Source organism: Heptranchias perlo, chromosome 2 (assembly GCF_035084215.1).
Source record: "Heptranchias perlo isolate sHepPer1 chromosome 2, sHepPer1.hap1, whole genome shotgun sequence".
In the NCBI taxonomy this organism is placed as follows: domain Eukaryota; kingdom Metazoa; phylum Chordata; class Chondrichthyes; order Hexanchiformes; family Hexanchidae; genus Heptranchias; species Heptranchias perlo.
Genome location: NC_090326.1, coordinates 79599045 through 79626770, shown reverse-complemented (window position 1 = coordinate 79626770; position 27726 = coordinate 79599045). Strand labels below are relative to the sequence as shown.

The following is a 27726-nucleotide window of genomic DNA, read 5'->3' as shown; positions in this document are numbered from 1 at the left end:
TAAAACATGGTAAAAGACATTTTGAATGGAATGGAGTGTTTTGGTTATGTATGAGGCCCTGAAGCAGTGTCTTAATTGTAGTAAGAATCACAAAGTGAAGGCAAGATTATTTCAGTGGAAACCTAGTCTCACCCCAACTGGAAACTTATACCGTCTACTGTGGCTGGTAACATCCTTTCTCCAGCTGGACCAATGGCTAAAGAATATCTGGGATATTATAACAACACTGTCAGGGACCATGCTCAGAGACTGGAGCCCAGCCCAACACCTAATGACAAAATGCATGCACTCTGCACATGGGAAGCGAGTGGGAATGGCTAACAAGGAGCAACATAGTGCCAAAGGTAAAGTCCGCAAAGAAGCAGGGACAGTGTTTGGGCAGGAGGGACAGAGGGAGCCGGTCCAGCATGGGAGCTGGGGAAGTTGAAAAATGATTTACAGCACTAAGCCCCAGCCAATCCCTGCCCGGTCCGTCTCTTAAAATAGGGCCAAATTTATTTCTTTTTTAAACTAAATGGAAAGCATTTTACAGATACTGTTCTCTATCCTGAAAGGTTTACAGAAGATCAAATTGACGGTTTCCCATTCCTAGTCCCAAGAAAATGAAGCAGTAAACAATAGTCAACAATTTGTAGTTAGATTCTCCCCATAACAGGAGTTTAAGTACATCGCCTTGCGAGAACCCCAAAGTGAATAAGCATTTGAAATGGTGGGAAAATGGTCTCTCTGCATGGGATAAAGAGGCTGATTAAAAACATGTTAAAATGAGCAGTAAATTATAGTCAACCAACTGTAGCTAGAGGCTCCCCTAAATTACAACAAGCAGAGCTTAAATAATTTCCTGCTCAAAGAAAATAATGGTGGAAGTTATATAGTCAGAAAATTGTACTTAAAGGCTTCCCCATTAAAAGTTCCTCCATTATAACAAGAGATTTAATGTTTCTTTTTCAGCCCGTCTAAATAAAGCGAATGTGCAATAAATTATATATGGTTATCAAACCGCAGTTAGAGGCTCCCCCATTACAAAAAGCAAACACAGCTATTTGATAGCTAAAGGATGAGATTGATTGTCCTTTAAGTGTTAAGATCATTCAGCAGCCATTCTTAATTCGCTCTTTTAATGTTTCTTTTCCTCTGTGAGGCGAGTTGATGAGTACTTTTAATTACAAATTCAGATCTACCTTCCATTGACTAATTATAATTTGCAATCTCTTCCTCCTGAGTTAAATATTGGGAAATATATCTGGCACAAATGAGATTGAGAGTGAAGAAGCAGATAAAGCAAAAAGGGGAGGAAACTGTAGTTTAACAGCAAACAACAAATCGTTAGCTCTCAGCTTCTCCATATGCACTAACACTAAGCTCTTCATCTCCTCGAACTCACATGCCAATACGTCTCAAACAGGCCGCACAGCTAGGTGGCGCTGCAGTAACACACAAGGTCGCCCATAAATATTACTTTATCCCCCTTTCAGGACCCGAATAAATATATTTCCAGTAGCAATCCTAATGGGAGATCCGTGTTAGAAGATTATTTTTAAAGTCTTTTGTTTAATGTATTTGTTCACTGTGCCTTCACTCCTCTCAAACCGAAAAACAAGGCCTGACTGACTCTGGGGAGGATCTTGAAAAAAATAAGAGAGTTATTTCCTATGGTCTCTCTGCATTAGGCTGAAGGGACCAATTAAAAACATGTTAAAATTAGCTCTCCTGGGGAGAAGTGGGCCATTTTTAAAACTTTTGCTAAGAGCTCTACAACGTTCTCGCTCTCTTTCTTTCCATTTGAGGTAAAGCGGGGCTAGCTTTTGAAAAAATGGTATTCTTTTGAGGTGAGCAATTTTGGTTTTTGGCCCAGTGGGAGCAGGATCAAATGAAGGGAGCCAACGGAAGTTGTAGATTCAGCACCTAGCCCACAGAAGATAGCCATTGATATATATTGTACATGCATATTATTAATTGAACACTAGACGGTCCCTTGATGGAAGTACACGTTTCGTAGCAATTACACTCCAGGGTATCATCTTATACTGTTTGTTATATCTAAAGAGAATATTCCAGAGGGTCGAAAACTAAAAGCAGCCATTACATTGCCACACCAACTTGAGTGTTTATTAAGATATAACAGTCACTACAATGCCACCACTGGTTCTAGAGCTGGGCAACAGGACTGACTATGTACTTCAGGGGCACCAATGGTGGCAGGGTATAATTACAGGATGACAAATTTACATAGGAGAAATCCACATTAAATGTAGACATAGGAAATTATAATGCAAAAAAGTTGACATAGAAAAAGTGAGACAAAAACATGAAAACATGAAAACATGAAATCAGAATTATGCAGATAGGAAGTGTGAGCAGATCACAAGTTTTTAAAATATACTATAGATAGATCTCTGCCATACCAACATTCTCTACGAGTAGATTCCCACTCATCCCAGAGCAGTCCTACCCTCTCTTTAACTATTCTTTTACTTTTTGTATGTTTATAAAAACCCTTGCTATTTCCTTTCATATTATCTGCTAGCCGTTGCTCATATTCCCTTTTAGCCCTTCTTATCTCCCTTTTCACCTCCCCACTACATTTTCTGTATTCCTAATGATTTTATTAATGTTAGCCATAACTTTAACATGTACTTCCCTTTAAGTTTCAGTTTAGTTTTAATCTTTATTTAGCCATAGAGCTCTAGCCTTTGGAGAACCTCTTTTATGCCTCATAGGAATATATTTATTTTGTATTCTATCCATCTCACATTTGAAGATTTCCCGTTACTGATCATTATCTTGCTTAACCTCTAAACTTGACTATTCCAATGCTCTCCTGGCTGGCCTCCCAACTTCACCTTCCATAAACCTGAACTCATCCAAAACTCTGCTGCCCATATCCATCTCGCACCAAATCCCATCGACCCTGTGCTCACTGACCTAAGTTGGCTCCCGGTCTGGCAACACCTCGATTTTAAAATTCTCATCCTTGTTTTCAAATCCCTCCATGACCTCGCCCCTCCCCATCTCTGTAACCTCCTCCTGCCCTACAACCCTCCGAGATCTCTGTGCTTCTCCAATTCTGGCCTCTTGCGCATCTCCGATTTTAATTCCTCCACCATTGGCAGCCGTGCCTTCAGCTGCCTAGGCCCTAAGCTCTGGAATTCCCTCTCTAACTCTCTCTCCTCCCTTAAGACGCTCCTTAAAACCTACCTCTTTGATGAAGCTTTTGATCACCTGCCCTAATATCTCTTTATGTGGCTCGGTGTCAAATTTTGTTTGATAACACTCCTGTGAAGCATCTTGGGATATTTTACTATGTTAAAGGCGCTATATAAATGCAAGTTGTTGTTGTTTGATAGTCATGGCCAGTGGCCAGTGTACGCAAACCACAACTCCACTCTGTTCAGAATGCAGCCATTCTCGAAGGGAAAACCTCAGTTTTGCTTATATGTACCTTTGATTGTTCAAGTATGTAAAATATGTGTATATGAGTGCCATGTGATCTTAAATGTACCATAATGACTCACTCAAATATGCATATCTTGCAGATAACAATGTCATTAAATTGTGCAACAAATAGTGCAGAAACATAGATTAGCATGCTAACTAAAGAAACGATGATCAATGCAACTGTATGGCAAAATAACCTTTTAAAAAATAAGCTACAAATGTGAAAAGATGTACTAAAAGGCTGTGAAAAGGAACCACCAAATAGAATCATAGAAAGGTTACAGCATGGAAGGAGGCCATTCAGCCCATCGAATCCGCACCAGCTCTGTGCAAGAGCAATCCAGCTAGTCCCACTCCCCCCGCCCTATCCCTGTAGCCCTGCAAATTTATTCCTTTCAAGTACTTATCCAGTTCCCTTTTGAAGGCCATGATTGAATCTGCCTCCACCACCCCCTCAGGCAGTGCATTCCAGATCCTAACCACTCGCTGTGTAAAAAAGCTTTTCCTCATGTCACCTTTGGGTCATTTGCCAATCACCTTAAATCTGTGTCCTCTAGTTCTTGACCCTTCTGTCAATGGGAACAGTTTCTTTCTATCTACTCAGTCTAGACCCTTCATGATTTTGAATAACTCTATCAAATCTCCTCGCAACTGATTCTGCTCCAAGGAGAACAACCCCAGCTTCTCCAGTCTATCCATGTAACTAAAGACCCTCATCCCTGGAATCATTCTAGTAAATCTCCTCTGCACCCTTTTTAAGGCCTTCATATCTTTCCTGAAGTGCAGTGCCCAGAACTGGACACAATACTCCAGTTGTGGCCGAACCAGTGTTTTATAAAGGTTCATCGTGACATCCATACGTTTGTACTCTATGCCTCTATTTATAAAGCCCAGGATCCCGCATGCTTTTTTAAACCGCTTTCTCAATGCCCTGCTACCTTCAACGATTTGTGTACGTATGCCCCCAGATCTCTCTGTTCCTGTACTCCTTTTAGAGTTGTGCCCTCTAGTTTATATTGCCTCTCTTTGTTCTTCCTACTGAAATGTATCACTTCGCATTTTTCTGCGTTACATTTCATCTGCCACGTGTCCGCCCATGCCACCAGCCTGTCTATATCCTCTTGAAGTCTATCACTATCCTCCTCACTGTTTACTACCCTTCCAAGTTTTGTGTCATCTGCAAATTTTGAAATTGTGTCCTGTACACCCAAGTCCAAGTCATTAATATATATCAAGAAAAGCAGTGGTCCCAGCACCAACCCCTGGGGAACACCACTGTACCCCTCCCTCCAGTCCGAAAAACAACCGTTCACCACTACTCTCTGTTTTCTGTCACTTAGCCTATTCTGTATCCATGTTGCTACTGCACCCTTTATTCCATGGGCCACAATCTTGATGATAAGCCTACCATGCGGTACTTTATCAAACGCCTTTTGAAAGTCCTTATACACATCAACTGCAATGCCCTCATCTACCCTTTCTGTTACCTCATCAAAAAACTCTATCAGGTTAGTTGAACACGATTTGACTTTAATAAATCCGTGCTGGCTTTCCCTAATCAATCCACACTCGTCCAAGTGACTGTTAATTCTGTCCCGGATTATCATTTCTAAAAGTTTCCCCACCACTGAGGTTAAACTGACTGGCCTGTAGGAACATAGGAACAGGAGTAGGCCATTCAGCCCCTCGTGCCTGCTCCGCTATTTGATAAGGTCATGGCTGATCTGTGATCTAACTCCATATACCTGCCTTTGGCCCATATCCCTTAATACCTTTCGTTGCCAAAAAGCTATCTATCTCAGATTTAAATTTAGCAATTGAGCTAGTATCAATTGCCGTTTGCGGAAGAGAGTTCCAAACTTCTACAACCCTTTGTGTGTAGAAATGCTTTCTAATCTCGTTCCTGAAAGGTCTGGCTCTAATTTTTAGACTGTGCCCCCTACTCCTAAAATCCCCAACCAGCGGAAATAGTTTCTCTCTATCCACCCTATCTGTTCCCCTTAATATCTTAAACTTCGATCAGATCACCCCTTAACCTTCGAAACTCTAGAGAATACAATGCCAATTTGTGTAATCTCTCCTCGTAACTTAACCCTTGAAGTCCGGGTATCATTCTAGTAAACCTACGCTGCACTCCCTCCAAGGCCAATATATCCTTCCGAAGGTACGGTGCCCAGAACTGCTCACAGTACTCCAGGTGCAATCTAACCAGGGTATTGTATAGCTGCAGCATAACTTCTGCCCCCTTGTACTCTATTCCATTTGCTGCCTTGATTATTTTCTGCACCTGTTCATGACACTTCAATGAATCTATGTACCTGAACCCCTAGGTCCCTTTGGACATCCACTGTTTTTAACTTTTTACCATTTAGAGAGTACCCTGTTCTATCCTTTTTTGATCCAAAGTGGATGACCTCACATTTGTCTACATTGAATTCCAATGGCCACAGTTTTGCCCATTCACCTAATCTATCAATATCGCTTTGTAATTTTATGTTTTCATCTACACTGCTTACAATGCCACCAATCTTTGTGTCATCGGCAAACTTAGATATGAGACTTTCTATGCCTTCATCTAAGTCGTTAATAAATATTGTGAATAATTGAGGCCCCAAGACAGATCCCTGCGGGACTCCACTAGTCACATCCTGCCAATGTGAGTTCCTTCCCATTATCCCTACTTTCTGTCACCTTTTGCTCAGCCAACTTCCTACCCAAGTCCGTACTTTTCCCTCGATTCCATGGGCTTCTATCTTAGCTAACAGTCTCTTATGTGGGACCTTATCAAATGCCTTCTGGAAGTCCATATAAATAACATCCATTGACATTCCCCTGTCCACTACTTTAGTCACCTCTTCAAAAAATTCAATCAGGTTTGTCAGGCACGACCTACCTTTCACAAATCCATGCTGGCTCTCCCTGATTAACTGAAAATTCTCGAGGTGTTCAGTCACCCTATCCTTAATTATAGACTCCAGCATTTTCCCCACATTTCCCCTGTAATTGCTGAGTTTATCCTTACACCCTTTTTTGAATAAGGATGTAACATTTGCAATTCTCCAGTCCTCTGGCACCTCCCCTGTATCTAAGGATGATTGGAAGATTATGGCCAGTACCTCCGCAATTTCTACCCTCAGCAACCTAGGATGCATCCCACCCGGACCGGGTGACTTATCTACTTTAAGTACATAGTACATACACATAATTGCAGACATGCCATCAACAGACAGATTAACATCTAGGGAATAACCTGCAACTCCCAGGAATCAAGTTATATGAGAGAAGCATAAATTTGTTCACCAAACTAAGTATTTTGAATTTTACTAGACCTGATGTCAGCAGATTGGAATTCCTGAAGTAATTATCTTTCAACAACACCAGTTCAGTTGGGTACTGCGGGTCTACATCAGCAGTAACACACTGCAGTCTGTACTGATTCGTATTAATACCTAATTATATTTGTTAGTTAATCCCTTGATTTGCAATCTAAAGTATTGTTTGACAGTGAGTTATTTGAGGCTGGATGTTTTGCTCTGATCTGATTCCTGACCCTGGTTAGTCTGAATGCCTCTGTCTCTAGACATTGTTATTACTTGTCAGTATTCACTTGTAAATATGCAGTACATGAAAGTCCCTTTGTACAGTGGATTGACTCCATTAATTCAATTTTTTTCTTGTCTTCAGTGTGCTGTTAAGTGTAATTATTTCAGGATATTTTAAACTTTTTATTATTATGACTGCTAACTTGACTTAACTTAAAACCTCCAGATACTAAATTTAGTACAATTTGTTCTCATCAGCAGTGCTACCTAGCTGCCAATTGGACTTTGATAAAACTGAGTACGCAAAACAATTAACTGGGTAACATGAATATGGATAACTAAATAGAGCCACAAACTGTATGCTCAAGATAATGGAGAGAAAATGTCCTGATGTAGCAACATTTATTCACATAATATAAGCATGACACTGATACATTCACATGAGGTTGATATCTGGCACAAAACAGCATTTTCTGATCATAATCTGAGGGCGTAGTCACACTATAACAGTAGCATTGCTGCAAAGCAGTCTCAGTCTGCTTCACTCCAGAGTCAGGTTGGGCTCTAACTCTTGATGTACTCTACAAAACTTTGATGTGGAGATGCCGGTGATGGACTGGGGTTGACAATTGTAAACAATTTTACAACACCAAGTTATAGTCCAGCAATTTTATTTTAAATTCACAAGCTTTCGGAGACTTCCTCCTTACTCAGGTATACATTTACCTGAGGAAGGAGGAAGTCTCCAAAAGCTTGTGAATTTAAAATAAAATTGCTGGACTATAACTTGGTGTTGTAAAATTGTTTACAATTTACAAAACTTTAGCATTGGTTCAAAGCACCCTGAGGCTAAATTGCAGTGCAAAAGCACCGGCCTTTTTATCACATTGTGTTCTAATTGGCTTCAGCCTAAGGACCAATGGATGTATTCTACATGTATTGCAACCTGTACCACTACAATCACTATACATTGTAACTTTTCCATTTGGAATAGAACACTATTACATTTTCATGGTTACGCACAGGAATATTGTAAGGTGCAAATCTTGAGTGGAACATAAATAAATTACCTTTTTGTGCGGTGAATATTCATCAATGGTGCTGAAACAAAAATAAATCAATTCAGACTAAATGCAATTTCAAATAAATTATCCATTTCTTATTTCTTATTTAGTTACATTTGCATTATGCCTAGAGGGCAGGAGAATAGCCTGCACCAAGCTTCTGTTCCTCTGAAATAATTTACTAGGACGTGTGTGAAAGTGGCTGCGATCAATGAACTCTCTGATTTACCTCCCTCCTGCCCTGTGCAGAAGTGCCCATTAATGCCTAGACTCATTGCTGACCCCCGGCAGGATAGGCCAAAATCGAGAGCTTGTTTCATTGGGCTATAGGTGTGAATTCATATTGCATCATCATTGCTTCTAACCATCTGCTTTTTGCATGGATGTTCAGTCCATGGTTTTTCCAGCCTCTGCTCACACTGGCAAAAGAGTTGATTTGGAGCGAGATGAAATTGCCCCATAATGCAGAGCGCCTCATCTCTTCAGCTTCATGTGAAATCAGGTTCCATGGAAGTCAGGCAGCAAAGAGAGGAGCTAAGAGGAACAAAACACCCAGGGGGGAGCTAAGAGAAACAAAACACCCAGGAGGGAGCTAAGAGGAACACAACACCCAGGGGGGAGCTAAGAGGAACACAACACCCAGGGGGGAGCTAAGAGAAACACAACACCCAGGGGGGAGCTAAGAGGAACAAAACACCCAGGGGGGAGCTAAGAGAAACAAAACACCCAGGAGGGAGCTAAGAGAAACAAAACACCCAGGGGGGAGCTAAGAGAAACAAAACACCCAGGGGGGAGCTAAGAGAAACAAAACACCCAGGGGGGAGCTAAGAGAAACAAAACACCCAGGAGGGAGCTAAGAGGAACAAAACACCCAGGGGGGAGCTAAGAGAAACAAAGCATGCAGGAGGGAAATTTCACAAATGGATTCTCCATGTTGGGAGGATGGAGATGCCCAAGCAATATCAGAGGTGGTGGAATGTGAGGAGATTGGACAAAAAGGAAACCATATTAAAGAAAGGAGAGAACACTTCAGGCAGTTCCTGAAAACCCTCCAAAACAAAAGGAGTATGAAGCAAGCCCCACAGAAATTAAGCAAGGCTATGAAATGAAAGATCAAAGATTGTGGAATGATAAGAATCACAGAAGAAGTTAAACTAAAAGCTTTATAATCAGACCAAACATCTGGCACATTTAGAGTATAGGGGGCACGTAGACCTGGAAAGGGGAATGGCATTCAGACCCTGACCTCTATGAGCTGTACTCCTCTATTAATCTTCCTTCCATCACTCTACGTTAGGACCCGCTGGAGGTCAGAGTACTACAATGATCCAGCTGAAAGGGAGCTGTTGGCCAGAGGCTGCAGAAGACTGCTGAGCTGAATTCGAAGTGCTAACAAAGATACTGACCTTTTGAACTGAGGTGACCTGGAGTTCAGTCACTGGTCTGAACTGGCCAGAACTGGTTTGAATTCGTTCCGCTTCTTACAGAGACAAAGGAACGGTGATGCTACCTGGGCCCTTGGAACAGAGCCAATCAGGGGATGACATCGGTCACTCCAGCAACTTTGAGCCAACCGGGGAAGACAGCATCGTTCGAAAAGACAGACTTGGGGAATAAAAACTGAAGAGTTGCTGGTTTGGTCCCAGTGTGTGTGTCTTTGTTTGTTTGTGAGCAAGAGAGAGAGTCAGTGTGTGTTTTTGTTGGTGTGTGTTTGTGTCTTTGTTTGTGAGGGAGACTCTGGAGACTAACCCTCGTGGAAGTGAATACCTTACGTCAGGGACGTAAAGACTGCGTCAGGGACGTGGAGACGACGTCGGGAGTAAGAGGGAGAATTGCCTGGCCAGCAGCGTCTCTCCTTTCCAGGTAATATAATATCCTTTCTATTCTGGGACCACTCTGGGTGTGTTGTCAGGAAAACCTAGTGGGTGTGCGTTTAAAGCCTAATACTCGGGGAGTATTACTAGAGAAACCTAGTGGGTGTGCGTTTAAAGCCTAATACTCGGGGAGTATTACTAGAGAAACCTAGTGGGTGTGCGTTTAAAGCCTAATACTCGGGGAGTATTACTAGAGAAACCTAGTGGGTGTGCGTTTAAAGCCTAATACTCGGGGAGTATTACTAGAGAAACCTAGTGGGTGTGCGTTTAAAGCCTAATACTCGGGGAGTATTACTCAGGAAACTTAGTGGGTGTGCGTTTAAATCCTAGTTTGAGTATAAACCTGTATAACCTGCTGTAAACTACATGCCTATATCTAACTAGACGTATAAGCGGTATGTACATGATCTAATAACGTTAATAAAACGAATTGAGAATTAAGAGAGAATTGACTCTTCCTCTGTGTACTAAGCCAAAACCGTTAACCGGTGACTTCCGGTCAACAGAGCAAATCTGAATCTGCAGGTTTGAAGACTCACAAAAATGTCGTTCTCCAATATACTCTTCTCTGAGCTACATTGGGGCATCAATGGTACTTCCTGGGAGTGAATTACAGGCTGGAATCTAATCGAGGCATCATTCTCAACTATTCACTTTTTGTGCAGGCAATCAGCTATTTTATCCCCTATTTGTTCTGTTTGCTCTGGTAGTTGGAACTCAGGCTGTTTTCCAGCTGAAAATGGTTGACATGTATGCATGAGATGCATCTGTGCCTGAAACTCTGGCTTCGTTAACTGCCATTAAAGCTCATTACAAACTACAATCAGAGCAATCCAAGGGGCAGCTACAAGTTATCAGCTGCCAAATCCATATGCCAGGGACCCCACCATTATCTCAACTTGTGAAGTTTTCGCTTATGACACTTCCCATAATGCCCAGGCTGAGCTGAACATGTGCAGCGGTTTGTAATGCGTTCTGGGAGTTATAGTCTACTCCGCTGTGTTTTGTGCTTACAATCATGGGTTGTAGGACAACAATTCCCAGGACTGCCTTCCTGGTATCATCATCAAAGAGGACAAAAGGAAGTTATAGAATCATACAACACAGAAGGAGGCCATTCGGCTCATCGTTCCTGTGCTGGTTTGGAGGAAAATTAAATGTGTAGGGTTGGTAGTAATTGCTAGAAGTTAAAGTGTGCTGCTTTCTACCAACCAACGATAGGATGGATTGGGCCAACCACTAACAATAAGTAGAGTAGACAATGTTCAAAGAACTGGAAATTATCATGAGGATGTCATAAACTCTCTTTTTGATTTGGAAGCTCTGGATTTTTTCATACGCTGAAATACAAACCTGCAACTTTAGGGCTGAGGCAAAAACGAGTAAGAATAGGGGAGTAAAAAAAAATTGTAAAAGCTTGTAAGCTTTGAATTCAACTTTCAGGCATCAAAGCCACGTGAATCAATTAACGCTTCGAAGTGCAGGAGCTTATTACAGTCTTGAGGATGATGGAATGGAACCCATTAATAATTAAACCTTGTTTTTCATGAGAGCACTTTTACTGTATCAGGATTTTCACTAAACCAGGAGCCATCTGATTGAGTATTACTGAGTGACACTTTGATGAAATAGTGCAGTAATGTGTCCTAAACTCTGAAACTGACTACATACACCCTGGTACCAAGCATTACAGCATTATATAGAATTACATAGAATGAAGAGCACAGAAACAGGCCGTTCGGCCCAACAAGTCCATGCCAGTGTTTATGCTCCACATGAGCCTCCTTCCTCCCTCCTTCTTTATCTAACCCTATCAGCATATCCTTCTATTTCTTTCTCTCTCGTGTTTATCTAGCTTCCCCTTAAATGCATCTACGCTAGTTGCCTCAACTGCTCCTTGTGGTAGCGAATTCCACATTCGAACCACTCTCTAGGTAAAAAGGTTTCTCCTGAATTCCCTAAAGAATTGATTAGTGATTATCTTATATTTATGGCCCCTAGTTAGAATCATAGGGCAATAAATTGGGCCATGTAGCGCCCATTGATTCGGCACTACACAGCCTCTCCGACATCCAAGATGGCGTCTTGGCTGCGCACACACATTTCCAGCGTGACGTGTGCCAGACACCATCTTGGAATAGGAGTTAGTGCAGGCACAGATAAGGAACGCTGGAAGCATGTAAAGTGGGAGAAAATGGCTACAATCAGTGTGCACGCTGATTTAAAATGATAAACACCATTTTGGGACTTAACGCACAACTCAATGCACAGACTTAACCCCGACCATCTGAACATGTCTTAGAGTGCTATTTAAAGGAACCAAGCAGGAATTACAGATTAGTGGCTGGATTATTGCTTCTGGCTGCTGAGACATTTGTAACTGTTTTTGGAGGTCTCCTATACTTGAAGTCCTAGTCCTAGTATGTGCAGGAGTGAAGTTAGGAAATGCTTCTACACGAAAGGGTGAGAGAAGTTTGGAACGCTCTTCTGCAAATAGCAGTTGATGCTAGCTCGCTTGTGAATTCTAAATCTGAGATTGATAGATTTCTGTGAACCAAGGCTATTAAGGGATATGGGGCTAAGGTGGGTACATGGAGTTAGGTCACAGGTCCACCATGATCTCATTGAATGGCGGAACAGGCTTGAGGGGCTATATACCACTGCCACTTGCTGCCTCTTGATATGCACAACCTTCTCCTGCAAGAAAGCGGGACGTGTGTCTGGATGATGTGCTTTCATGGTTGAATAGCTGCCAGTGTGTGTGGCCTGTGAGTTGTGGGTGGGCAGCTTGCAACAGTTTTAATGTGTGAGGGTGAGAGGAAGCATCTAGTTGGAAGAGTTGAGTACTGATGGAAAGAGTTTATTGGTATGTGGGTGATGGGGGGTGTAGTGTGTGTTACAGTTGGTAGGAGATGCCACTTGACTGTTGACCTCACTCACCTTGATCACTCATGTCAAAACATTGAACTTCTCCATGCACTGCATCCATGATCATGATGCTATGCGCCTGGCATTGACTTCGTCCCCTGCTGCCTCCCACTGCCTTTTGGATAAATGTCTGGAGGGCCTCTTGCCTCCCCCTCCCTGCGGATATAGGATGTCCCTCCTTCTGTCTACCTCTTGCACCAAGGTCTCTAGTGCATCAGCAGAGACCCTTGGTGCACACACACTCACAGGCCTGGTACCAACTCAGATCGGCAGATTGGTGAGGTCTGGCATGCAGATTGGATGATGTGGGATTTAGTAGTGCGCAACCTTTATTCAATATTTTAGCATAACTCATCAGTGTGTAAACATAGGGATGGGACCTGCATCTGTGTTTTACGTGTGCGATATCTGATCTCTGTTCAGACTCCGTGCAGACAGTAGACTGTTATTTTCAACAAATAACAGGTACCAGCTACCTTTAAGAGATTTCTAAGACATATCTTCCCTTTAAGAGATTGAGCTCCCCCTGCTGGTGGAAAGTGCAAATTGCATTAATTCCACGTGCAAGGCCCAGAAGGGAATGCTGATTGCAGGTTAGTACTCAGGCCGGCTGAAACTCACGTCCTGCCTGCGCAGGGGTCATTGGGCGCGGGGTAATAGCGCATCACGTTACCCGCGCCCAAAAACGGCCCTTATCCAACTTGCCACATTTTAGCTATAGATGAATTTGCCAATCACCTTAAATCGATGTCCTCTGGTTCTTGACCCTTCCACCAATGGGAACAGTTTCTCTCTCTCTACTCTGACTAGACCCTTCATGATTTTGAATACCTCTATCAAATCTCCTCGCAACCTTCTCTGTTCCAAGGAGAACAACCCCAGCTTCTCCAGTCTATCCACATAATGAAAGTCCGTCATCCATGGAATCACTCTAATAAATCTCTTCTGCACCCTCTCTAAGGCCTTCACATCTTTCCTAAAGTGCAGTGCCCAGAACTGGACACAATACTCCAGTTGTGGCCGAACCAGTGTTTTATAAAGGTTCAACATGACTTCCATACTTTTGTACATTATGCCTCTATTTATAAAGCCCAGGGCCCTGTATGCCTTTTTAACCGCTTTTCAACCTGCCCTGCCACCTTCAACGATTTGTGCACATTTACCCCCAGATCTCTCTGTTCCTGTACCCCTTTTAGAGTTGTGCCCTCTAGTTTATATTGCCTCTCCTCATTCTTCCTACCGAAATACAACACTTCGCATTTTTCTGCATTACATTTCATCTGCCACGTGTCCGCCCATGCCACCAGTCTGTCTATATCCTCTTGAAGTCTATCACTATCCTCCTCACTGTTTACTATCCTTCCAAGTTTTGTGTCATCTGCAAATTTGGCAATTGTGCCCTGTACATCCAAGTCCAAGTCATTAATATATATCAAGAAAAGCAGTGGTCCCAGCACCGACCCCTGGGGAACACCACTGTACACCTCCCTCCAGTCCGAAAAACAACCGTTCACCACTACTCTTTGTTTCCTGTCCCTTAGACAATTCTGTGTCCATGTTGCTACTGCCCCCTTTATTGCACAGGCCGCAATCTTGATGATAAGCCTACCATGCGGCACTTTATCAAACGCCTTTTGAAAGTCCATATACACCACATCAACTGCATTGCCCTCATCTACCCTCTCTGTTACCTCATCAAAATTTATCAATTCAGCACCAGTTTGTACAAAACTCAAATTTATGTTAATTTGTACAAAAGTGGCAAACACATGGGAATCTGTACTAGTGATTGGGTGGAAAAGTATCATGGAATGAAAGTTGTCAATATTCTGTTGACTGTGTGTAGCCATGGAATGAGTGGTTTATTGAGTTCCTCATGCACCATGCACTTCCCCTTGCTCTGTTGCCAAAATGAATAATGGTGTCGCCACATCTTGTCAATTCCACAAACATTAAGAGCAGTAAATAGAGCAGCTCTGACCAGGGAATGTTCTTTCTGTTGTACTTACTGTCTGCGAGGTATCCGAAACAGGCTCTGGAGTTCTTTCAAATCTTTCTCCAAACTGGGATACTCAAAAAGATCATCGAGCACGCACCTATAAAGACTCTGTAACACAAAGATTAAGAGCAATGTATTAGTTTGTGAAGGCTTAAAAAAAAATTATTATAATTTTTTTCTTTTCAAAGTACTGTACCTTAAAAACCAATTTAGCATTTTCATCTTCTCGTAATAAAGTCCTGTAAAGATATACCCATTGTGACACAATGCGTAGCACTTTGCGCTTTCGGTACAAGCTGTTATCTGAGTCTCCTTGTTTTTCTGTATATGTCTTAGAACAATAGGTAACATTCAGTCAAGGAAAACACCTTTGTGAATAAGAAAATTAGAATTCATATCTTTAATGTAATGCATATTGTGTCCGCTTGTGTGCTTATTGAAGTCACAATCTGTTTTATTTTCTGGCTCAAATGGTTGGGAGAAATCTGTACAGGCCAGAAATAAGCCTGTATTCATGGGCTACCAGTGGTTAACAAAAATGGTGGTCAGCGGCATCAGCTTCCAAAGCTGCTCCACTGCTTCTGCCTCCAGAAGTGCTGGGGAAGGGCAGCAAGCAATATTTGATTGAATATTTCTGAACAGCAACCGTACAGAATGCCGTATTTCAGGGATGTTAAGTTCGGTATAGTCCAAGCTAACATTGATGCTGTCGTTCCCAAACACTGCCCACCGATGCAGCTCTCAGCCTATACATCAAGAGTGACAGGTGTTGTTTTATTTTTTCAAACTCTCAATGAAACTCTTCAATGTGAAACCCCTCAAGGACATGTCATGTTTGAAACTTTCTTCCACCCTGGGATTTTTGCTCGTCAATCATCACTCACATTTTTCTGATTCTTAATGAAGTACTGTTGTCACTTTAATATCCCTCTAAACTGCCATGATTATGTCCCTGCATATTATAATGTAATCACATCATTCCCATTCACCAAATTTTACTTGCTAAATGGTTGTTCCAACACCATTTCCAGATGGAGCACAGGGAATATCAGAGGACATGACACCAAAACAAACACTGGCCTGACAAGAACATTCACCACCACCTTCTCAAGGGCAACTAGGGATGGGGAACAAATGCTGGCCTTGCCAGCGATGCCCATATCCCAAGGATGAATTAAAAAAATCAGAGCTGTTATGGAAATAATGCATGAGGAGAAATAATTGCACAAAATTGTGTCAGTTCCCTTTAAAATATCCATTAGTTGAAAAGACTTCATGATCTTTCCTCGTACTGCCGAGTCTCCAAAGGTGAAGGGTAAGGCCTCAAATCTTGTCTTTCCTGTAATACCCAACAATGCCCTCCTAAATCAACCATACCATCTTTCTTTAAACCGACTGCAGAAATCTCAGCCAGTTACACCACACATAATAACAAGGTTTGTCGTTAAATCAAGTCATCCTCTTATCTTCTGGAGAAGGGCTCTACTGCAGTAATGACCTTGCCTGTAGGAAGCACAAATGATTTAATAACTGCACTGGCAGTTCATGCACTTTCATTATAGGAGTAGCTGAGTCTCAAGGAACCGACACATTTCCTGCCACTAATTCTGTTGACTCGCCTTGTCTTTTCAGAGGATGTTAACTTGTAAAATGTAGCTGTAAGATGAATGTAGAGCCGTTCTGCAAACAGTAGTAGCTCAAGAATATAAATTTCCTCTCTGGGAGTTCAGGTCCCTAATGTGCTAGCTTATCTCATTCATTACATGGAGTTTTGCAGTACTGAGTTAAAAATTTTAAACTATGCAACTAGACATCAGCTGGGCTTTGTCATTTTTATTGCTTCACTTTTCCCTCCTTCCTCTCTTAAAGGTGCTGAATCTTAGTGGGTTAAAGGTTCACGGGCACCAGCCACCCTCTGGTACCTGGCCTAAGTAGCCATCCTTCATATAAGCAACTGGACAGTGAGCGATACACTCTTCAACCATTGAGAGGCACTCTAGCAAAGCCCCATCCTCTTCTCATCCACACATTCGCTCTTTCCTACAGGAGTCACGCGAATCCGTCAGGAGCAGGAACCTTGGCTGATTTCTTTTCCTCTCACTGGCCTAAGGGCACATAGGTAAATGGCAACACTTTTGCTGCTATGCTAACTAAGATCAGCTAATGAAGCACTGACCAGGAATCAAACCTGGGGCTCTTCTGGTCGGAATAGTTCAGTTCCACATTGGGCAGTGCATTTACCAATGGGATTGAGGGATCCTATGAACATTTATTACAGACATCAAAGTCTGGCATCCGGCAAGTCCATCACCTTTCAGACATCACACTTTGTAAAAATACCAAAATATATCACAACTGAACAACCTCCTAAAAAAAACTATAAAAAGATAAAGAAAGCCAGTCATTTCCTTTTGTTTTTTTCTGATACTTAGATAACCGGCCTCTTCCTGAAAACTGGAGCCCAGCAGCTGCCAATCTACAGAAACTTCTAACAGCAATTAACCTGTAATTGACCTCAGTATGTCCTGCTTAGACCATTTCTTACAGGGAGTACCTGAGAAGTAACCTTAAAGGGACGGACTAGGATGGCAGGTAACATCAGAAGCAACAACTTGCATTCACATAGTGCCTTAACATAGAAAAACATCCCAAAATGCTTCACGGGGTTCAACAGTGTTCCAGACCTTAAACTACCCATGAGGAATGTCAGGGGAGATCAGAAGTTACTGTTTAAATTTATTTTTTCCTTCATTTCTCCTCATCCATATGTGATGATTATTTGTACCTAATGATGATCATTTGGCTGAGAGAATAGGCTGCCAGTTACACTAGCTGCTAATGTTGTTCCATCTGTTGGCCAGTTGGAAAGTACAAACTAGGGATGGGTTTCACTCTGATGGAAGTAAGCTTGAAAGCTTTATGCCAGTGTACTGTAGAGGAAACATGGTATTTTTTAAGCCTCTTGAATTGTCACCAGCCCAGTTAGTCTATCATTTATGTAAAAGGAAGAAGCCACCCAATAACAAGTTGCACGATCATGAAAATGATAGCTCACAAAATGGACGAGATAGCCTTAATTGACTCAGCTTGAGTTAGGCTCAAGAGAATGATTAGCTAACAATATATGGGGGTTGCTGGGGTTTCCTCCCATTTTACTGTTATTATACAAGTACATTGAATAAAACATACACCAAGAGTGTTCCACTATAAAATTAGGGTAATAGGCATTTAATAATATATCTCAGGAGGAAAAGATTACAATAGATATATGTGATGTTCGCAATTCCCTCTAAGTTGTCCTGTTTTGCTTTTCAAAAGCACCTTAGGATGTTTTACTACATTAAAAGTACTATACAGGTACTATAAATGAAAGTTGTTGTTGTTTGAAAATACATTGGCCAGGAAATTCCTCGGAGCTGCTCCCTACTCTGTGTTACTTCGCCAGAAGTGCGGCAGATACCCCGTTTATGTGTGTAATGTGGCGGAGCAGCATCAGCTCCGAGGAATTTCCTGGCCATTATGCAACTGGTGGGTAAATTTTCTAATCCACAATCTTTTGGTGCAAATGCTTAAGGCACTCACACCAAGTTCTTGACAGTGTTACTTTAAGTCAGGCATTAATCTGTTTAAAATAAACAGATGCCTTATGCCTGCCTTAAACTAATACTGACAGGAATTTGATACCAGAGCAAAGCATTTGCACCAAACAACTATCAGAAAATATTCCCTATTTTACATATATTTCAACATAATTACATGAATTCCACTTTCACTGGTCGTGTGTTTAATTGAAATAACGTCCATATAAGTTTCTTTTTCTACTACCGGGTTTGTTATCACCTGAAAGCTCCATGCTGTCATGACAACAGTCTGCAATTCAATGGTGAAATGCTTTGGGACACTGAAATGTGATAAGGCATTACATAAATGCAATTTTATTATTACTTACAGTCTGATCTTATAATGAGGTAGTCTTTAACTGACCTAGTGAAAGCATCCTAGCACGTACCATGGGTTTACCATATCCTAGACATATGTCTGGCGCACAGCGCAGAAAGGCTGCCAGATTACTGCAAGATCAATAGGACTGTCAGATACTGCATTCACAGTCCATTACATGTCTTTAAAATGTAAAATTTATGGGTAAAGCAATAATTAATCAAAAACAATAATTGTGATAAAAGTAATTGGAAATCTCTACATTAGAATTCTGGTAGAAGTAAATAATCATCAGATAATTGGTTGGAATGTAATTTGTTAGAATACTGCCTTTAACTCATGCTGTACAGGGCTGAATTCAAACCAAACAGATGGGCAGGAATGTTTTGTCTTTCTAATGGCTCTTAATGGTCATAAAATGAAATACGTCTGGGGGAATATCAGTCCAGCATTCATAGAGTCATAGAGTCATAGAGTTATACAGCACGGATAGAGGCCCTTCGGCCCATCGTGTCCGCGCCGGCCATCAAGCCCAGTCTAATCTAATCCCATATTCCAGCATTTGGTCCGTAGCCTTGTATGCCACGGCATTTCAAGTGCTCATCCAAATGCTTCTTGAATGTTGTGAGGGTTCCTGCCTCTACAATCCTCCCAGGCAGTGAGTTCCAGACTCCAACCACCCTCTGGGTGAAAAAGTTCTTTCTCAAATCCCCTCTAAACCTCCCGCCTTTTACCTTGAATCTATGCCCCCTTGTTATAGAACCCGCAACGAAGGGAAAAAGCTCCTTAGTATCCATCCTATCTATGCCCCTCATAATTTTGTACACCTCAATCATGTCCCCCCTCAGCCTCCTCTGCTCCAAGGAAAACAAACCCAATCTTCCCAGTCTCTCTTCATAGCTGAAGCGCTCCAGCCCTGGTAACATCCTGGTGAATCTCCTCTGCACCCTCTCCAAAGCGATCACATCCTTCCTGTAGTGCGGCGACCAGAACTGCACACAGTACTCCAGCTGTGGCCTAACCAGTGTTTTATACAGCTCCATCATAACCTCCTTGCTGTTATATTCTATGCCTCGGCTAATAAAGGCAAGTATCCCATATGCCTTCTTTACCACCTTATCCACCTGTTCCGCCGCCTTCAGGGATCTGTGAACTTGCACACCAAGATCCCTCTGACCCTCTGTCTTGCCTAGGGTCTTCCCATTCATTGCGTATTCCCTTGCCTTGTTAGTCCCTCCAAAGTGCATCACCTCGCACTTTTCCGGGTTAAATTCCATTTGCCACTGTTCCGCCCATCTGACCAACCCATCTATATCGTCCTGCAGACTGAGGCTATCCTCCTCGCTATTTACCACCCTACCAATTTTTGTATCATCAGCGAACTTACTGATCATACCTTTTACATTCATATCCAAGTCGTTAATGTAGACCACAAACAGCAAGGGCCCCAGCACAGATCCCTGTGGTACCCCACTGGCCACAGGCTTCAGTGTGCAGGGGTCCACAGCTCAAAACTGGCTACAAGTCTGCATTAATTAGCCAATCTCAATTAAACAGACCATGAGAAAAAAAATAGAAAATTCCAGAAATAATGGGTTTAATGGAATTGCCGGCTGGCTTTTTAAAAAACAAAGTTGTAAAGAGGTGGATGAGAGAAGTGACTTTAGCAACTTCAGGCCATAGCTAACTCTTCAATTTTCTTGCCTGTTTCTCCCATCTGCCTTCCACTTCATTCACCTCCATTTGGAAGATTTTTAGTGTGTATCTTTCTCATGCCTGTTCACTGTGCTTCTTAATAATTTTCATGCCCTTTTGTTCTTTTCATGCCTTTTCATTACTTTATTGAGCTGATCTTTGTATATTATACCAGTTTTCATCTCTTTCTAGCTTTTCTATATCCTTTTTGCTGGCCTTTTAACCAATTCTCTCTCTTTCTCTCTCTCTCTCTCTGTGACACAAGTCAGTACTCCTTACATTTATCTGTTAACTTCCCACTTCCCCAGTACTGCCCTGAAGCATCAAGCTGGATTGTCTGATCAAGTCTCTAGAATGGGTCATGAACCCACAACCTTCTGACTCAGGTGACAGTGCTACCATTGACCCAAAGCTTACCTGGGTACTGATGAACCTACTGTATGTTTCCAGCATTTTCTGTTTTTATTTCAGATTTCCAGCATTTGCAGTATTTTCTCTTTTTACTTAGGCAGGCTGTGGGACTGGTTAATGTGGGAAGCAGAACTGCCTTGTTGATGAACGAGGAATCCTCACCTGAAACGGGGGGATAAATTTTAACTGGGAGCCAGGAAGAGGGCGGGGGGGATTCCTGATGAGAAACCCAGAATTATGGGTTTCCTGGACGTCCTTACGATTTTGACGTAAGGGCGTCTTTCATTGTTTTTTTGTAGGTTTCCCGCCCGACAGACCAGCAGATTGTCAGTCAGATGGGAGAACAGCCAGGGAGCAAATGCCAGCAGGTAAGTTGTAGATGAGGCAGGGGGGGGGGTCAGACACCGGTCATCGGGGTGTCATCGCGGGGGAGGGTCGGACATCGGGGGGGTCGGAGATCGTGGGGGCGTCGATCGATCCCGGCAGGTAAGCTTGTTGAGCCTGGAGGAAGCACTCCGGCTCCTCCTGGCCCACAAGCAGTGCAATAATGGCACTTACCTGCTGATCTGGGCCTTCTCGCCTCCACTTACCTGGAGGGAGGCAGAAGGACTGGGAATCCCGGCCCCCAGGAGTTAAAAATAAAAAAGCTGACAAATTGGAAGCCTACAGCCTCCTCAAAAGCTTTCAATGACGAATCCGCCTCCTGAGAGCAGATTGTTCTCCCGCCCCTTGACCCACCTCCGTGAAAACTGGAAGTGGGCGGGTTGGAGGCGGGTTGGGGTCGGGTTTTAGTTTTTTACAATTTTTATCTTCCCACCCACCCCCAACCCACCCGTTCGTGGGGTTAAAATTTACCCTGGGAGTCAAGTGCAAGTGGCATACATTTAGCTGCATCGTTCTCCTTTAAAGACTGTTCCATTCTATTTCCATATTCCGCTAAGCAATTGTGTTCTTTGTTATCCCAGTTTTAATTTTAGTGTGTCATTTTATTGGAAACAGAAACATCGAACAAAATAACATACGGGCAAAATGTGATCCCAGCATCCTGGCAACAGGACTATTGTTTCTTGGGCACCGTGCACACCTGCAGTGCTGAGAGTTAAAATTGCCTTAGAATGTGCTTTGTTTTGGAGCTGAGGCACATTGTCTGGTGAACGGCAATACCACTGCAGGCTGGAAGGAAGTGGCTGAAAGAACCAATGGTGATCATCTGTGCACCATACCTGGGAGCAGATGAGGAAGAAATTTACTGCTCTTCGAAAGGTTGTCATGGTAAATGTGCTAATAATCTGCCTAATTTTACAATCTCGCCTTACGATGCATCTCAACAGCATGTCACTATAAACCTAGTGGAACAACGTGAATGGAGAATACGCAGCACTCTGGCAATTGTTCATCTACTTTCCAAATACAAAGGCAAGCACAGGATGCTAGCAGCGCATTCTATATTGCTGCCATCCCAATGTGCTGATCCTGAGGCCTATTAAATGTGGCAAACACCAAGCACACTGCCAACATAAGGTTCCTCCTGCATGGTGCATGTTTACAAACTCACAAAAAGTGCCTGCTCTGTTGGACACTTGGGTGACACAACTACCCTCAGATTCTTTGTTGCTGCATATGTCCCTTTTCTACCTGCTTGAAGGAGAAGTATGTATATAACAAGCATCAGAACGTGCAGGTCAGAGGAGGGTCAATTCATTCAAGACCCTTGACTCCTTACAAGAAGAGGGCACTGGAGGTTCTGGGCCCAGAGACAATAAGAAGGAATGACAGAGAATGAGGTTGAAGGTCTCCCCAAAGCTCATGGCAAGTATCATCTTTGTTTTTAATTCTTTTTCTATGTACTCATTTGCTAATTCACTCCCTTACGTACATTGTAATGCTGCAGCATAACATACTAGAATGTCTTGCCATGCAAGTTCTGCTGTAAGGGGTGCCTCACTGCCCGCATTCTGAAATATGTTTTTCTCCTGCTCCTTCGGTGTCCAAGAGGAGGAGGTGGAAGAGTCCATCCTCAATCAATTAACCCCCAGTACCCTGCTTCACCCACTCCTACTGTGGCAAGCACCAACATAGGTACATCCACTTTGTGGGGGTCAGTTCGTGAGTTACAGGAGGGATCAATTGGTGAAGCACAGAGCACAAACAAGGTCCGGAGCAAATGCTGGTGGAATTGGAGAAACTGAAATTGTTGGCTGGAGGGTCTGTTCAAAAACACATTCAGCTATTAAGTCCAAGGATTTGGACTTCAAAGGGTTCACCTACAAAGTTAGCAGTTATTAGCAGTGTGAGAAGTAGTCTGCACAGTTTGGGGATATCTATGGAGGTGTGCACAATCTACATCTGTGCAGTGCTGCATGTCCACCTAATGAGGTTGCAGACCACTCCAGCACCCACTGCAGCAGAGCCCTCCACAGCCAAGATCCTAAACTCATGCACAGCTTCCACAATAAATACTATGATTGGGCCCTAGAGACTTTGAGCTCCAACCTACAGTAGTCTGTCATGTCTGGATTTACCATGTTGGGGAATCAGATTGAGATAATCATAATGCTGGGCTTCAACAACCTCATTATTGCTCAATGTTCTGCTCCCACACAGACCTCTGGCCATGCTGGGTGAGTTCCCAGCAGCAGAGGAATAGCAGGAGTTGGCACAGATGATGGAGGTGTCTCTTCCACAAAGCCACATTTGTATCACTCAGCCACCCTGCCCAATGACATCAGATGTGTCAGATAGCATACATGCCCAGGCAACAACACCTATAGTGCCTTTACTTATAGATCCATCTACTGACCCAGCACAAGAAGGTACTGGTCACCTCCACCTCTAGAGGCAGACACTAACACAAAGCAACCAATCACCTCACTTCTTTCTCGTATTGGGGAAACAGAAGGAGCACATGATTAGGAAATAGAAGACACACAAAAGGGAAGCACTGGGGTAAAACTGAACACACCTGCACCACACAGTGTTATAGTAAATAGAATTTGGGTCAGCTGCTACTCTATCGTGTTGTGATACTTCATTTAGGATGGTGCAGAATAAAATAGTTGTGGAGAAATGCTGTGATATGGATCTTGAAATAAGACTGAGGACAACACCAAGTATCTTTTTCTTTTGCCAGGATATTGGGCACATGTGCAGACGACTGTCGTGCCTAGGATGGTGCAGGTACTAAAATAAAGGTGCTGTCCATTGCATCTTTCTTTAAGCGTCAGCTTGACTCAGTTGGTAGGACACTTTATGCTGATTCAGAAGGTTGTAGGTTCAAGTCCAACAATGAGTTCACAGCATGTCTCAACACCTAATAATATGGGTTTCCTGCACCATATTATTGATCCCATAATGATATGATGCTTTTACCCACCATTTTGACAATTCAGTCTCTATGTGACATCACAGCCACACACTCTACAAGTCACAGCTGCAGTGTCGATACCTAAGTTGGACCAGAGTTGAACACATATAAAATAGTGTCAGCATAGAGATAGAAAGAGCAACTGACTTACGAGCTCAGAAGTGACACAATTCATCATTTGTAAATCAAGAGGGTCAGTCTTGAATATGTCATTATTAAGATGTACAACATTCATATTGGTATCCCTGAATCCTGTGTTTGGAATCAGTATTTTCAATTGTAAAAAATGTAGAAAATTTTACCTGTTATGTTATAAGCTTGTGGTACAAGTAAAATTGCACATTAGAAATTCCCTAAAACATGTAAAACTAATGTAATATAAATGGCACATAAGCAGCATTTTTAAGTTTGTCACCTGTTGAATACTGCACGTTTATTTTCTTGAAATCAATAACATTCCAACATAAGGAGATCTAGGAGAAAATTTCAATCTCTTTGTTTTTGAGACATTAAGCAGGGATTGCCCTTACGAAAAAGTGTTCAACAAACAAGCTTTATAAACATAATAATCCCTTACATATTAGTTGCTTTTTGAGTATATGTCGAAGCCTGGAAGGATATTGCCTCAGTAATGCATGGCACAAGTCACTGGTTGACATGAAGACGGTGTATGTGAGAAGAAAATCATCCAGCAATATATCTGCAAAACAAAATTTTGTTTAGCCGAAGTATCTGAACATTAATTCTTTGAGTGGTGAATTATTCTCCACACAAAATATATGAACCCTGCTAGTACCAAAATTCAAATGATTATTTCCTTTTGCTACTTCTGCAGCAGCCCAATTCATCACTACTGACTTCTCACAAATGTACAATGTGCCATAAGGGTCAGTTTTACACAACTTATTAAAAGTCATGCTATGCTCCAAGATATTCTCTTGTACCTAACTACAACAGAAAATCTTTTCATTTCATGTCTGAGACTTTTTTTATAAGCAACATGTTTGTGTTGAAATTGCACCAACCCAGTCTCCTACTATGACATTACCCAGATGCCCAGTAGAAACTGACAGTTAAAAACTTTCTTATGAGGTGCAATGCTTGCATAAAAAAATAATTGCTTCAATTAATCTATTTTATTAATCGCAGTCTTCTTCTACTACATGTGCATTTGGCTATTTGCAAAAGAATATGATATACATACTTGAACTAGAAAACATCTTCACTAATTTATTGAAATAATGTTCCATCCCAATGTTCTGGCTGCTGAGAGCTTGTGGCTGAATACAGCTTGTGTTAATCAAATGATAGTCATTTGTAATTGATTTTTAAGGATTTGTTGAGTGTTTTTACATAAAATGCCAAATAGATGGAAATGATCATTCCTTCGGGAAATATAAGATAACAGCCTGATAAAGGAATCTCCTTAATTCTCCTTGTAGTAAACACATGGGCTACTGCCAGTGTGCTGCATACTGGAGGATCACCAGTCTGCCATCATCTTTTCAGCAGCATTATATAAGAGTTTTAAACAGTGTGATATTTATAAGACAGTTTCCCTATGATAAAGACACTTTAAATATAGCATCACTGGAGCCATCATCGTCAGGTTGCATTGTACTACCATGATTTGTAAAAGGTTGGTGTCATCTACACAGATGCCATGTTTGCTCACCTCTCATAGACTGTCACTTTAAGCTGCTGAATGTACAAGGACTATATAGACATGCTTTTTAGATTGTGGACCGCACATGAATTTTGGATGCAAGCGCACGCGACTTGCGTCAGACCACAGAAATATAACCACGATCTCAGAGCAAGGTACCAACAATAACTACAACTTACATTTATATAGTATCACTCAGGTATAAGAAGAACAAATTGTGCGTGGAAATGAGAAGTAAAGATCCATATTGGATGCCAGGAGAAACCTACATAGAAAGTGCTTTCTGAGCTACGTGGACATACTGGTCAAAAATTTCGCCCTACCAATTTCTTTGCAAACAAAATAATTACATTTTAGCGTAGGACTCTTGTCTCTTTGAGAAAATGAATTTGATTTTGTTTCATTTGGGGGAAATAGTATTTTAATGGGATTTGGGAACAAGACTGTCAAGCGGTAGTTTTGCTACTAGAGGTGATGGAAAGAACAGGTATTGCATGGATGCTGCAAACTCTCTGTCTGGGCTGGAGCCAGGTGCAGCACACACTTAGTGTCAACGCCAAGTTTGAAAAATTGGGCCCAAATATTTACCACAGGATTTGAGGGTCAATGCTGTCTAGAAGATATTTATAAATTCAGGTATTGTTTTTTGCTGGTGAAAGTGCTCCACAACAATAATTCTGAATTGAAACAACTCTCTGCACTATATTTTCAGTACTGGCATTGTTAAAATAAACTCTGTGTGACTCTCTCACAATGAACTGAGTCATACAGATCAGGAAGGCCTTAAGTTTAAACCCCAGTCAATGTGCATGTGAACATTGGGAGAGGATAGGTTTAGACCGAACTCTGATGCTTTCCATGGTTGAATATCTTGCTTGCACTTATTATCTATCCATTTGGCACAAGGCACTTTCTTCATAGTGCTAAGTGTTGGAGCTGGCATCACAGGGCTGATATCTGAGTGTCTATTAAAGGAAGGTGTAATTACTGAGATTTAGGTCTGAATGCATGAAATCTACATTTTGTCAGCTTAAACAAGTATATTTCAAAACTATGGACCATTTTGTGAATGAAAACTGGATAATATTCAGTAAGAATTAAGGCAAAATGACAGTATCTGCACAATCAGATCAAGCCAGTGAAAGTGTTAATAAGAATATCCCCCAAAAAAACACCAGCACTTGGGCTAGGAGGGGGAAAAAAATCAGTCAGTGTTTCCACTCCTGATTGTTATCCAGTAACTCCTGCCAGAAAGTGCGAGTATGTGAATGATGGGTACGAGCAGGATTAGGCTTGGCTATGATGCTCCCGTGTTTGTATAGCCTGCTGGCACTCACAGTCTAGATTCACACAATAGCTGCTAGAGCAGGGTACCAAAATGCTCCTGGTGTCATGGAACTGAACCACAACAGTGTGTCAGCATCTTCAGGAGAGCTGGAAAGAAAAGGTTAGGAAATTGGGGATTAAAAAAAAACACAGCAATGCTCCCTATGGACCTAACAATGATTGAGCTGAATTTTTGCCTATTGATGAAATATGAACGTGAGTATTAAAAGCTACACCATTTATATACAAAAGAATAAATAGCAACAACCAATAACCACGGCCGCGCTGCTTTTCTTTTGAAAGAATTGCAGCCCACAGATATAAGAGATTGTCTTGGGTTAGAAGGTATCAGTACAGTAGTTACATACTGCAGTTAGAGACCCTGAATTTAGAATGATAGAATACTCTACAGAGCATTGTGCAAAGGCTGAAGTGCTGTATGTGTGGCAGAGGTTTAATGCTTTTAGAACTGGTCTGCAG

General features: G+C 42.0%; 1 protein-coding gene across 1 annotated transcript in view; it reads right to left on the bottom strand.

Annotated features, from left to right (window-relative positions):
* Positions 1-27726, bottom strand: part of LOC137340821 (rap guanine nucleotide exchange factor 5-like) — a 208058-nt gene that overhangs the window by 40498 nt on the left and 139834 nt on the right. The window contains exons 12-15 of the mRNA XM_068003627.1: positions 24876-24954; positions 15042-15189; positions 14856-14953; positions 8051-8081 (exon numbers count right to left, since the gene is read on the bottom strand). Coding sequence (XP_067859728.1) covers positions 8051-8081; positions 14856-14953; positions 15042-15189; positions 24876-24954 — 356 coding nt within the window. The remainder of the gene's footprint in view (positions 1-8050; positions 8082-14855; positions 14954-15041; positions 15190-24875; positions 24955-27726) is intronic.